Source organism: Euphorbia lathyris, chromosome 3 (assembly GCF_963576675.1).
Source record: "Euphorbia lathyris chromosome 3, ddEupLath1.1, whole genome shotgun sequence".
NCBI lineage: Eukaryota > Viridiplantae > Streptophyta > Magnoliopsida > Malpighiales > Euphorbiaceae > Euphorbia > Euphorbia lathyris.
The window spans coordinates 70,830,430-70,843,834 of record NC_088912.1 but is presented as its reverse complement, the minus strand read 5'-3'; the positions used below and the strand labels follow the sequence as shown (position 1 = coordinate 70,843,834).

The 13,405-nt window shown below is 35.5% G+C and overlaps 1 protein-coding gene across 2 annotated transcripts; it reads left to right on the top strand.

Moving 5' to 3' along the window:
• Positions 1 to 7,003: 7,003 nt before the first annotated feature.
• On the top strand, positions 7,004 to 12,772 carry LOC136223532 (uncharacterized). 2 transcript variants are annotated; one of them, XM_066011587.1, is made up of 12 exons: positions 7,004 to 7,154; positions 7,375 to 7,476; positions 7,592 to 7,704; positions 7,863 to 8,017; positions 8,129 to 8,217; positions 8,302 to 8,827; positions 9,992 to 10,108; positions 11,292 to 11,536; positions 11,629 to 11,711; positions 11,814 to 11,925; positions 12,167 to 12,241; positions 12,332 to 12,772. In XM_066011587.1, exons 1-12 carry the CDS (start codon positions 7,065 to 7,067, stop codon positions 12,509 to 12,511), a joined length of 1,887 nt encoding a protein of 628 aa, XP_065867659.1. In that variant the 5' UTR covers positions 7,004 to 7,064; the 3' UTR covers positions 12,512 to 12,772. The 2 variants fall into 2 exon arrangements, with proteins under 2 accessions (XP_065867659.1, XP_065867658.1); XM_066011586.1 differs by having other exon boundaries at positions 7,589 to 7,704.
• Positions 12,773 to 13,405: the final 633 nt, after the last annotated feature.

The following is a 13,405-nucleotide window of genomic DNA, read 5'->3' as shown; positions in this document are numbered from 1 at the left end:
AGATCTCGCATGCTTCCTAAGTTCCATATAATTCCCAGTAAAATTGCAAGTTTCGGTTGAACAACTCCTGGATTTTGAGTTCATGAATTCCCGAGCAGGCTCTATCACAAACCAACCATAAACGTGTCCACGACACAAAGGGCAAGTCAACATACGCTCCTCCGATTCTCCATTTTCAGTATCCGTTTGCCCACAAAGGACTCCAGACATGATGATGAATCTTGATGGAGATGGAGCAGGTGACTTGCAGAATTGGTCAAGACAATTCGAATGGTGCAAGCTAGTGTTGCACATGAATGCCCGACGACCATTGTCATAGGAAGGACACTTAAATAGGACAGCATTATGAGGATGTTCCAAACAAACTGGACATCTAGCTTCCTCCCATTGTCTCATATCTTCCATGTTTTTTTCGTATAGGTCACTGTATTTTGAATTTGATCCAATAGACCCCCCAACTGTACAATTTTGCTTTTGCATTGCCACTGAAATATATTTGTGCATCATTAACCAAATAAATCATAAAATACTTTTTCAAATAATAATTTCATATATAATCCTATGGAACAAATCCACCCAATTGAGCAAAAAAAAATACCATTTTTTTACAATAAATTTAACCACATCAGCCAATGTTTTGAATTTATTTACATATATTTCTGGGTGATCGAGCCTTGGCGCAACGGTAAACGTTGTTGTTGTGTGACCAAGAGGTCACGGGTTCGAGTCTTAGGAGCGGCCTTTGGCAGGGGAAGGCTTGCCCCCAGTACACCCTTGTGCTGGGACCCCTCTCCGGACCCTCGCTTAGCGAGGACGCGTAGTGCGACCAGGCCGCCTTTTTTATATTTCTGGGTGAAGAGACTTAAGAGTTGAAAAACTCACCAAGACGAGGGAAGAGTCTGAAAGGAAGTTTTAAAATAGAGGTGAAAACTAGAAATTGGAGCGGGTGTTAACTTATATATATACATTGAAACCGAAAGTACCACACTGTCCTTTTCTTATTTCCTACTCTGATTTTTATTGGGTGTTGTTAAATATAGCCTCAATTTCCCACCTCTAGCCCCGTGAAAGGACGAAAATACCCTTTGAGGCTTTGAGGTGGGAAATGGGGGAAAATTTCCTCTCCCGGCACGCGGGCGTGAGGTAATCACGCCTCACCACAGGGTGAGGCGTGAGGTAATCACGCCTCACCACAAGGTGAGGCGTGAGGCTATCACGTCCGCGCGTGATAGCCTCACGTCTCACCTTGTGGTAAGGCGTGATTACCTCCCCGAAAAAATTGGTTGTTGATTTAGTGATTAGCTCGAATTAACCTTTTAGAAATAAAAATTACGGCATTTTAACTCGGATTACCCTTTAACAAATAAAATATAACAACATAACATTAAAATAAATTAATAAACATAAAAGAGTACATATAATCTCAAACGTGTTAAAATATAATAAGTTCTAATAAAATAATTTAGTTCGCCCGACGCCACGCGTTCATAAACTCATCCATCTCCCTCTTAATGAGTGGAGCCTCCTCTTCAGATTGGTGGATAGCCGCTCGTTGGGTGATACGCCACAACCAGCTAACCCACTGCAAAAAAAAATATATTAAAAAATAAACACATGTAAACTAATTTTAAATAATAATAAACTTACAAATTCGCTGTTGGAGCGAGGATACTGGACCGGTCCATCATGTGGTGCATGAAGGAGATGAGGATGCGAATATCGCATGTACCAGTCCATGTAAGCAGCATCACAGGCAGTGGGATCGTATCCAACTGGCCAGCATCTCCTCCGATCAATGCCCCGAGCCGATGGAAATCTCCGCCAGGTATCCTCAACTGTGACAGAGGAATGTGTGAGCCTGTACGATAAGGACTTCCATGCGTGAGCCGATGGAAATCTCCGCTAGGTATCCGACCTGTCGCAACGCTCGATCCGACATATACGGCTCGACAATGTCTCTACACCGTATCCAACGGGCGTAGGACACTCGAAGCTGATCATCATCGGCTACAGGACCATAAGGCAACCACGTCATCTGCAATAAAATAATACTCAATAATAAATAATAATATACTATAAATAATACTTAAATTAATACTAAAATTTTATAAAATATTATAAAACTATAATTAATTCTAAAATTTTATAAAATACCTCGGCTGTCATCATACGGTCCAGCTATCCATGTATGGTATCTAGTCGGGTGGTCATCTTCCCTGGTACCCCGACCTCCCATCTGCATGCACGGGGACGGTCAGCTGGGATCCTGTGAGGTAGTCTATGCGGCCGGAACACCGGAAAATACTCATATATCCATGCATGTAGTAGGATCAAACATCCGTATATACCAGAACAGTCTCCTCTGCTCGCTATACCCAGCTGCTGATATAACGTGGCAAGTGTAGCAGACCCCATGAAAGTCCAGCTACCCCTCTGACATCGCCGTGAACCTCAGCAAGATGGGCCGACCTAATCCTATCGCCACTATTGTCAACAAACAAAGTGGATCCGAGCATAAGCCACATCCACGTCGTGACCCGAGTCGCATCATCCCTACCATCGCTGGTAAGTCTGTGTACATCATCGATAAATACACCTCCACCACTCCAGTAATATCGGGTCGGCGATAGCAGGTCATCCAGATTCACCCCGAACATCATCATGCACATGGCATGCAGCCGCTCAGTATTGGGAGACTCAGGCACCATCGCACCGTCGATCGGGATACTCAGAATCTACCATACATCATGCAGTAGAATAGTCATCTCCCCGAACGGCATGTGGAAGGAGTTCGTATCGGGCTGCCACCGCTCCACGAACGCAGTTAACAGCGGAGTGTCGAGGTTCCTAAACATGGTGGATGGAAGGTGAGACAACTCAGTCTTCTCGATCATATCCTTCAGCTGTAAAATGACACATATACAATTACTGAATGTTTTTTAGGTTTATAGTTAAAAATACAAATTAAAATAAATTTTGACAAACTAAATTATTCTTACTTCGGGTGACGCACCAGAAAACCACACCCCCAAATTCTGACATGCTGATGCTCTGTTGTAGCATGTCAGAAATGACCGAAGCTCCCCTCGCAGCATCCGTGAGGCAACATGTCCTAGAAAACTAGGAATCACGGAACCATCAATGGAGCCACCATCCACCGGTCTAGTAACAATCCAGCTCTGGTCCTCACTAGCTTTTGGACGTTTGCTGGTCCATGAAATATAAAATTATACTAAAATTATAAAATTATACTAAAACTATACTAAAATTATAAAATTATACTAAAACTATACTAAAATTATAAAACTATACAAAAATTATACTAAAATTATAAAATTATACTAATACTATACTAAAATTATAAAATTATACTAATACTATACTAAAATTATAAAATTATACTAAAATTATACTAAAATTGTAAAATTATACTAAAATACTGATACTATACTAAAATTATAAAATTATACTAAAACTATACTAAAAGTATAAAATTATACTAAAACTATACTAAAATTATACTAAAATACTAATACTATACTAAAACTATACTAAAATTATACTAAAACTATAAAATTATAAAATTATACTAAAATTATACTAAAAGTACTAAAATTATACTAAAATATTATACTATACTACAATTTAAAATACTAGGCCTCAAATTAAAAATACTTGTACTCGCAAAGCGACCACCTCTGCGCTGGGTCAGTTGTCTGCCCTGGGTCGGCTGCTCATCGCCATCCTCACCCTCGCCATCACCACCAGCTGCAGACTGTCGCAGTACCTAGGCTACCACCTCTAAATAATCCTCCACAGAATCGCTATCACGATCTCGGTCATCATAATCCGTCGCCCCCTCTGCTCCACGAATATCAGGCTGATCCACAATCGGACCCCTCCGCACCTACTCCGTCGCAACCCCTCTCCGCCTACGACCAGATATATCAATACCACGCAGTCTCGTATGCCGTGGTGTATACTCCTCCTCATCCATATCTAGACGACGAGCATATAGCGGGATGGATTTCCCCCCGATAGTAGGCCGCTCCGTCTACAAAAGTTACACTAAATTAATCTAACAATTTAACATATAAATTATAATCAAATTAATAACAAAATTTCACATATAAATTATAATCAAATTAATCTAAACATTTAACAATTTAATTATAATGTAATTATAATTTTTTTAAAAATAAAAAAATTCAAAAACCCATCGGCCGTATGAACATCACGCTGGAACCACCGATCGGGCGTATGAACATCACGCCCGACCTATGGTTCGGGCGTATGAACATCACGCCCGACCTATGGTTCGGGCGTATGAACATCACGCCCGACCTATGGTGCGGGAATGAGGCTATCACGCCCGCACCACAGGCCGGGCGTGATATTCATACGCCGAAACCGTAGGTCGGGTGTGATGTTCATACGCCCAATTGCGATTCCGGCGTTTTTTTCAAATCGCCCACAGATTCGAAAACGAAGAGAAATCACCAAAAAAACCGTAAATCTTACCATTTTCGCTTTCCCTTTACGGCTTCTGTCACGATCCATGTTTTGGTTCATAAATTAGTCCGGATTTGATCGAAGAGTCTATAGGGTTTTTGAGAGGTTTTATGTTTTTCCAAATTTTGGGTAAAAGGTATTTCGGTCTATTCCCGAGACTAGAGGTAGGAATAAGTGGCTAGGTATAGTAATTCACTTTTTATTTGTGCACATTTGTAATTATCCCTTCTTATCTTATAAACAAAATTATGTATTTTATATATATATAAAAAAAACAAACACACGCATAAAATTATATTCCTACAAGGATTTCTTTTTGATATATAATCCTATGAGGATTGAAATACTTAGCATAAGGGTTCGGTTTGACTATGATATACGATAATTTTGACATAAAAATATTTGTATTTGATCTATTATTTTGTGATGTTTTTTTTTTTTTGAAGAATTATTTTGTGGTGTTAACTGATGATACTATTTGATTTAATTCAAATAGAAATAAGCGAGTATATAAAGGACACATTAAATGTTTATGTTTGATGATTTCTAATCGCATCATAATTATTATAATATTTCACCAATTTATTTTAATATAACTCGCCAATTTATTTAGGTGTTTTAATTTCATATAATATTTTATACCCGAAAACCATTCATTTCTCTGATATAATCATACAACATGTGCTATTAACGGTTTATTTACATATATATTATTTTTCATCTAAATTTGATCAAATGTGATTTTTTTCACAATATCAAATGTAATTGATTGCTATAGTTAAAAACCAAATGTAATTTTATAAGTTTTAGTTAATTTAGTTTAATCTAAAATTTTAAAATAGTTACGCAAGTTGAGTAGCATACAACATAAAATTAATGTAAAGTTTGAAAATTATAAATTAAACCTTAATAAATTGTAATTATAAAAAAAAGATGTCATTGATTCAAAATTTAAAGATATAAATAGTTGAATTCCAATCTTCTACGATCACAATTCGCACTACAGCCATATTTTACACGAATGTTATTGATTTGATTAGTATTAGTGCAATGTTTGAACAATATTAATGTATAATATTAATGTATTAGACTTAATATTGATAAAAAGAGGGGTTAATTACAAAAAAAATACCATGTGGTTTGGTCGATTTGCGATGTGGTACTTGTGATATTTTTTTTACAAACGCAACCATGTGGTTTGCAAAATTTTACATTTGAGTTTACTTTGTCAGAATTTGATTGATAACGACTTCGAAATGAAAATTTTCAAGAGTTTTTTTTTAAGAACAAATTTTCAAGAGTTAAATAATATTTTAAACAACTTTAATTTTTCAACTTTTTAGGTTTGAGGTCATCTAGGTGTTGTTTTTTTTGTGAGAGAGAAAGATAATGTTTAGAGAAAGAAAACTCCAAAAATAATGATTTTGAAAAATTGATAATATGGTTCCATAGTAAATATGATACCAAACAAGTTTAATTCTTAAAAATTTTTATTTTGAGGTCGTTATCGGCCAAATTTGGCAAAGTAAAAGAACATGTAAAATTTTGTAACCATATGGTTGTGTTTGCAAAACAAAATACCACATGTATCACATCGCAAATCGGTCAAACCACAAAGTACTTTTTTTGTAATTAACCCTAAAAAATTTATAAATAGTTACATTCTTTTGATGGTAAGAAGAAAATGGAAAGTCTCGATCATATAAAATCTCTACCTAAATTATAAATCTAATTAATGTATATTTCGGTCGGTTCGGCTAATTCGGTTATTTTATCATAAAAACCGAACCTACCGATATTACTCATATTGTTTAATGGGTTAAGGTGCAAAAATACCCGTAACATTTTGGGTCAGGAGCAATTTTACCCCTAACGTCTAAAATGGTGTAATTTTACCCTTAACGTTGATAAATTGGATTAATTTGAAAAATAATTCATCAAACTGTCTTCTCGATCATGAATCTTGTATCTACACTTTACAAGTGCGTCATTTTATAACAAATCACAAACATATAGGGATGTGAAAAAAATAACAAATAAAATAAAAAAAGTTATACGTCTTTTGTACGAATTAGACAAAAAAATCAAAAAATTCATCAAATTTATAAATATTAATCTCCAATTCTATTATTAAATTACAAAAAAACATGAAATCATTTGTTTTAGAACGAATTGATATGCAATTGGTGCAAAATAAGAAACAAAAATATATGTGTTTTATAATAGGGTAAAATTGACCCAAATTATCAACGTTAGGGGTGAAATTGCTCTTGCTATAAACGTTAGGGGTAAAATTGCACCATTTTAGACGTTAGGGGTATTTTTGCACCTTAACCATTGTTTAATATTTAAAACCAAAATCAAACCTAATAAACCGAAAACCGAACCGAAAAAACCGAAATTCATTAGTTCGGTCGGTTATTTCGGTTCGGTTCGGTTTTTGAACCCCCTTCCCCCAATAATTTAGTAAACCCAAAACCCTAATCTTTTCTTCTTCCTTCTCTTTGCGATTTCTCCTTCTGAAACCATTCCGGAGCTGAAAACCCTCTTCAATGGAAAAAGACAAATTCAAGTCTCTGATTACGTCTTTCACTCTCGGTGGTCCTTACTTCGCCATTTTACTTCCAGAAGGAATTGTTAAAGTAAGCTCTCTTTTCACTCCCTGAAGACTTGCACGACTTCTGATATTGTCAATGTTGAATTATACTCATCATGAGTTTTAGGAAGTAATTCAAGATTGTTTACTGTTTGGAATCGTCACTATTCATGGCTGTTCGCTTCTTATTTATTCTGCTACGCAGACATTCTAGTATGGCTTTTTATATTAATGATTGGCTTTTTATTTTTTTATTTATTGGGAAGATATGGAATACTAGCAATGCGTCTGTATTGGCAGAGTGGAAGCGGTCCGATAGCAGTCTCCTTAGTTATTCATGTATGGCATGTACTTTTGTTGAAAAGAAGGTACACGATCCCAACAGAAGCCTTTTAGGTTGTCTTTTCTTTTAGTTTTGTTTCTTTTTGTTCATATATCGTTATATGATTATTATTTTTCAAATTTCGTTTCTACTTTTAGCAGAAAAAAGGAGGTTCTGTCATGGTTGCTCTCGGCACAAGTGATGGAGACATCCAACTCTTTACGGTTGATGATAATGGTAAAATGAAGTGGGAATCCAGTAGACGCCATGCGTGGTACAACTCTAATGCATTTGAATTACATTTTTGCAATAAAAAGCTAGTTGCTTAAAGTGACATTTGAAAAGAAAAAATCCTTCTATAGGGATATATTTTCTCGCCGAATCAAATTGAAGGTAAAACTTAAATTGACAAAAGATACATTACTTATGCAGTGGAGTCATTGGTCTTGCTTTCGCGAATGAAGGCCGCAGGCTTCGTATTATCGGTACTAATGGAAAGGCATGCGAGATGAAAACAAAATCTGGAGAACTGTTACTGCAATTCAAAGCATTCAAAAAGTCCATTTCTGCTATAGCTTTTTCTAATGGTAAAGAGTCCTCTTAATCTCTGCTGTGCTATATTGATCAGTTTTTCCTGTTTGATACATGATGTCTTTCTCTCACATCCACAATATATTTTATTCTTTCAAATGTACCAGATGAGAAAATGTTGGCTATAGCCAGTAGTAAGGCACGGATTTTGAGCTTGGATGACGGACAAGAGCTTTTGAGGCTACCCAATGACCTGGTACATGAGAGTTTATGGATTGATGAATGATTATGTTGCATATATGGTTTAAAGCATTGATGTCCTTCATTTCTTATCATATAGGGTCCCGTGCAGCATATTGCTGTATCTAATAGGGCTGAGACCATGGTTACATCAGGTGTTGGAGAGAAACAACTTCGTGTTTGGAGGTGCGATTGTCGTTCTAAAACTGTGATTCGTGGGCCTGTTCTGTTGATGCAACATCCTCCATTAGCATTAAACTGCTATAATAAGATTATAGAAAGTGAAGATGCTACTATCTTAGCAGTTTCTGATTCTGGAGTAGTGTATATTTGGAACTTGAAAACAATCTCTGAAGATGATGTTAGTCCAACAAAAATCACAGTAGAACATTACAAAAATTTAAACCAGCAGATGGATGAACATTCCAAGAAGAGTGACATCTCAATTTTTGCTGCTAGATTTTATTATACAGAGGAAGAACAGTTGATTGTTCTTATTGCTTTTGGCTCCATATATTCTCCAAATTTTCGTAAAGTGAATGTCAATAATTTTGGGGAGAATATTGTTGTGCGCGCTTCAGATGAGACTGAGCTTGTCAGGGAATATATGAATACACCTAGGAAAGGTATGATGCATTTTATGATCTTCCCTTCTTTTATTCTTTGCTGTATTGCTTGCTAATGGATGGATGAATAAGAATTGTCTAATTGTAGTTGCTTGCTGCTAGATGAAAATGAGTTATCTCATTTTAGTGTGTCAAACTTTTTCATGAATTTTTTGTGCTGATTTTATTTTTCTCCATTTGTCTTGACTCTTCATTTTGTTTTACCATGCAGTATCCTCTTTTCCCCTTTGAGATTTGTGGCTCGTTGTTCCCCTTTCAGACTAAGGGACGGGAATTAGCCGAAAGTATATCTAGTGTAAAACATCAAAAACCCAAACTCGTAGACCCATGAAATGAATAAACTAACACACAATCGCGCTTGTTAGCTAGGTACACTGAAATTCATGTGTTGAAATGTACAATGTTTTTTCTTAATTTGACCATAGTTGTAAGTAACGTTATCTTGCTGTTTGATTTTGTTATATAAATAATACAGAAAGTCAAGGACTCTTTTGGGGTTGCTCCATTTATCATGGAATTTTTCAGAATGCATTATTTTTCCTCAAATGGAGAAAAAGATGAAGAAATAACATTTTCTTAATGAAGAAAACCTAAAGATTCCTTTTTCATGCTTCAACAAGAAAAATTGATTCATATTATATATGGTGATCATGATGAAAGTATCTAGCATATAGTAATATGTGGCTCTGTCTTCCTGATCAGATTGACTGATTACGCATAATTTCTTAATATGCATTTGTGGTTGACTTATGAGAAGATTAATTAATACTCAATGAAATTTGATGGTTGCAGGTAGGAACTAAGCATGAACATAACTTTGTTATATATTCTCTCCGAGTTTTATGATATATAATATTATATATATATATGTGTGTGTGTGTGTGCACCTTTGAAGAATATCATATATTAAAATTATGTTTCTCAATGTTTTATGGCCTGATATATTGACATGACTGTATGTGAAATTATTATGCTAAAGAGTAGTTCAGATTTGAAATAATTCATTAATTCATTATCCTCTTTTCCTATCTTAGCTCGATTTCCCTTCTTGATCCTATTATGCCTTCTTCCATAATGCTTACCCAAAATGAATCAATGACACTAAATCATGTAATCTTTATCAGCTTAGTGTTCATTATAATGTGAGAAATTTCTTTTCTACAGATGCACTTGATTTGGCATTGGAAAGAACAACAGTTGCCTCAACCCCAAGTAAAAAGACAAAGAAGAAACGAAGTGCAGCTGATATGGATCCTTCTGACAAAGCAGATGTTGATACTGGTATTGCTTAACTATTAGTTCGAATTAATTCTAGGCTCTTGCAAAATTCTAAATATCTATTTTCATTTTTATTGAGGTTACCGTCATTTATTGTGTAGCTAACTGCTGAATACAAACTAAAAGTAACAATGTTTTATTTTTTAATCATTTTCAAAGAAAGGATATATATCCTCATTGTATCTTCGACTAGATGAAATTAGAATCCACTTCAGCTCAATCTCCTTTAATCAATTAAATTGTATATTGTAGCTGAATTTGACATCATCATCTGTTGCCATTATAGGGAACCAAATAATGTTATTTGTCCATATGAGATAAATGTCGCTTAATGATGTTAGAACCTAAGGACGAAGATGAATGAAGTAAAAGGTTAAGACGACTGATGTACAAATGTTGAGATCTTTGACTTCATTGGAGTTTGATACAGATGGTATTTGGTTTTTATGGAAGATCTTGGATATGAGAACGATTAAGAGAATTTTTATTGTTTCTCCTGCATCAATTATGTCATTTTATCATTTGAAGGTCTTAGTTGAGTCAAAGTATTCAATTGAAAAAAATTCTTGATACTCTACCACGTTGCTAATATGAATTTGGCCTATTAGCAAATGAGTATTTCAGGGTCCTCTTTTGTAACATGGATGTGCTTAGCATTGTAGACAGGAAGCCTAATTGTTTAGAAATCATGATGATTTATTCTGTTCTTATCTTCTGGTCTAACTGATATGCTTTACTCGAGTTTCTTTTTCATTTTTCATACTGTTCCAATCTGTAGAGGTTAGAGCATATGGAACATCTTTCTATTCAAATTATTGTCTCTCTTTCTTTCTCTAATACATGCTTCTTTTATCTGAGGGAAAAGAGAAGAGTGTGTTATAGACTTGCGAGAAATTGGTTTGGCTCTAGACCCTAAACCTTTTCCCTGAGAGAACTTAGTTCTGATTCAGAGGATGTCATAAAGAAACAGTAAGGCCAGTGCAGATTGGTAGAATAAATGCATTACGGGACTCAAGCTTTCCATTTTCCTGGTGATGAGGACATTTAATTTTATGTTACATAATATTTTCAGTGCTGTGGCTATCTTTTTCTTACTTCTTATGTCTCGTGATTACATTCATGCTGATAAACACATGAAAGAATGCTAGAACATGATTGTGCATTTGCTCTGTTGGTGTTTGGACAGATAATGGTGAAGCAATGGACGGTGTCCTAGTTGAAGATGATTTAAATGAGCCAACCATGGGTGAAAAACTTTCAAGTTTAAATTTGCTAGATAGTAGTGAGAAGAGCAAGAGCCACGAGAAACAAGAATCACCCCCTCAAGCAAAGCCTCCTAGTGCAGACTCAGTTAACATTCTTCTTAAGCAGGCATTGCATGCTGAAGATCGCGCCCTTCTACTAGATTGCTTGTATACTCAAGATGACAAGGTTTTTCCTCCTTTTCTTGTTAGAAATGACCCCTGCTATTAATCAACTGCTATATGTTTGGTTGATTAACATGAAAATTTCGTGTTTCACAGGTTATTGCTAATTCAGTTTCGCTGCTTAGTCCAACTCATGTTGGCAAGCTTCTGCATTCTCTTTTGACTATAATAGATTCAAGGTAATGACAGTTTGTCTGGCAAGCTCACTGGTAACCGCTATGTATAATTCTTCTTTTGATGTTTATGCATTTCTTCATTTTCAAGCTTTCCATGTATTGCAGGGGAGCAATATTGGCATGCGCTCTTCCTTGGTTAAGAAGTGTACTTCTTCAACATGCAAGTAAAATTATGTCCCAGGAATCTTCTTTGGTTGCTTTGAACACTTTATATCAGGTGAGATCGGTGAACTTCCAGGATGTGTTCAGCATAACAGAGACCATTTTATCTATATAAAGCTGATCGCACTTCCATTCTTTCTTGCGCTGTTGCCTTCTGAATCATGCATATTAGATCATATATGTCAAATACCGTAGACAATCCAATCTAATAGATTTGAAAATCGAATACAATTAGTAATGCGGGGCTTCGGTTCCATACTGATCTAAGCATAACTCCATCTGTATGACTGTGACAGGTTATTGAGTCAAGAAACTCAACTTTCCAACAGGCTCTTCAACTATCAAGTTGCCTGGACTCGTTTTACGCAGGGGTACGGTTACATATATTGTACAGTTACTGGACCATTGTGACTTAGAGATGTTTTATTCATTGTTTGGTGGATGTGGTATTATATAAGCAGGTAGTTGAAGATACGTCAGAAGATGAAAAGGTAATTCCAGTTATCTACCAAGATGAAAGCGATGAAGATGATGAGGAAGAATCTGAAGAGGGCATGGAAACTGATGAAGATGGCCAAGAAGAAAACGGGTCATATGGTGGAGTAAGTGATCTTGAGGGAGGTGATGATATGAGCGATTGACTACTGTCCTATATTGAAATAGCCTTCAGACGGACACGAGTGGATACTAAATGCAAAAACGCTACTAAAAAGGAGTGTGCAACCTACCTGCTGTCTAGTTCTGATTTTGGCTTTTGGTTCCTGGAGGGACTAGAGAGTGCTCATGTCATGAAAGATGTCATTGTCAATGAAATGTAGATCAACATTGTTTGATCCGAGTAAAATTTTGATCAAAGATCTTGTTTCTTAATATTTATTGAATCCTGCCCTTGTTTTCTGTTCTTCCAAGTCCAAATCAATTAAAAAACATGTTACCTTGTGATATAAAGATATGGTGAGATCAATTAGATTACAATTAATTAATGACAGGAAGAATGAACAAGTTGTGAATGTTATGGGTGGTTTATACTTGCTTTTCATTTTCACCCATGCTTTGAAGACATTTATTTTGAGAACTTGTGGAGGAATTCAATTCTATCTCTCAGGAAAACAATATTTAGAAGAAATTGAATAAATGGGTATGTGATCTACTTATGGTACCAGGTGGCTAGCGGAATAAAGAGCACATACCCCTAATTCTAAAACGCTAAATTTTTAAAAAACAGAATCACACTTTTCGCATGCGTCTTTTGTAATTAGTTTCTATATTTTGATTAAAAGTTTCTTTTCAAAAACACACGGTAAGGTCTCTTATCTTTTTTTCGGTGAACTGTTTAATCCTTCCGTCTGTTTATTAGATTTTTTTACCGTTTTTGAATTCGGAAATGACTAAATTACTTTTTACTATTTATCAGTTAAAAGCAACTCAAATCTCTATGTTTTCTCTCACAACTTATGCTCACACAAAAATAGAGAAATGATTGAATTAATCAATAATCGAATCACTCATGCTCATTTTTCCTATTCGAATTGAAG

What these genes read in the sequence shown, in the direction of transcription:
- LOC136223532 (XM_066011586.1), top strand. Translation starts at nt 7,065, where the DNA reads ATGGAAAAAGACAAATTCAAGTCTCTGATTACGTCTTTCACTCTCGGT. An exon ending in GTACTTTTGTTGAAAAGAAG is followed by an intron (nt 7,477 to 7,588) that starts GTACACGATCCC and finishes TTCTACTTTTAG; the next exon opens with CAGAAAAAAGGAGGTTCTGT. An exon ending in CTTTGAACACTTTATATCAG is followed by an intron (nt 11,926 to 12,166) that starts GTGAGATCGGTG and finishes TGACTGTGACAG; the next exon opens with GTTATTGAGTCAAGAAACTC.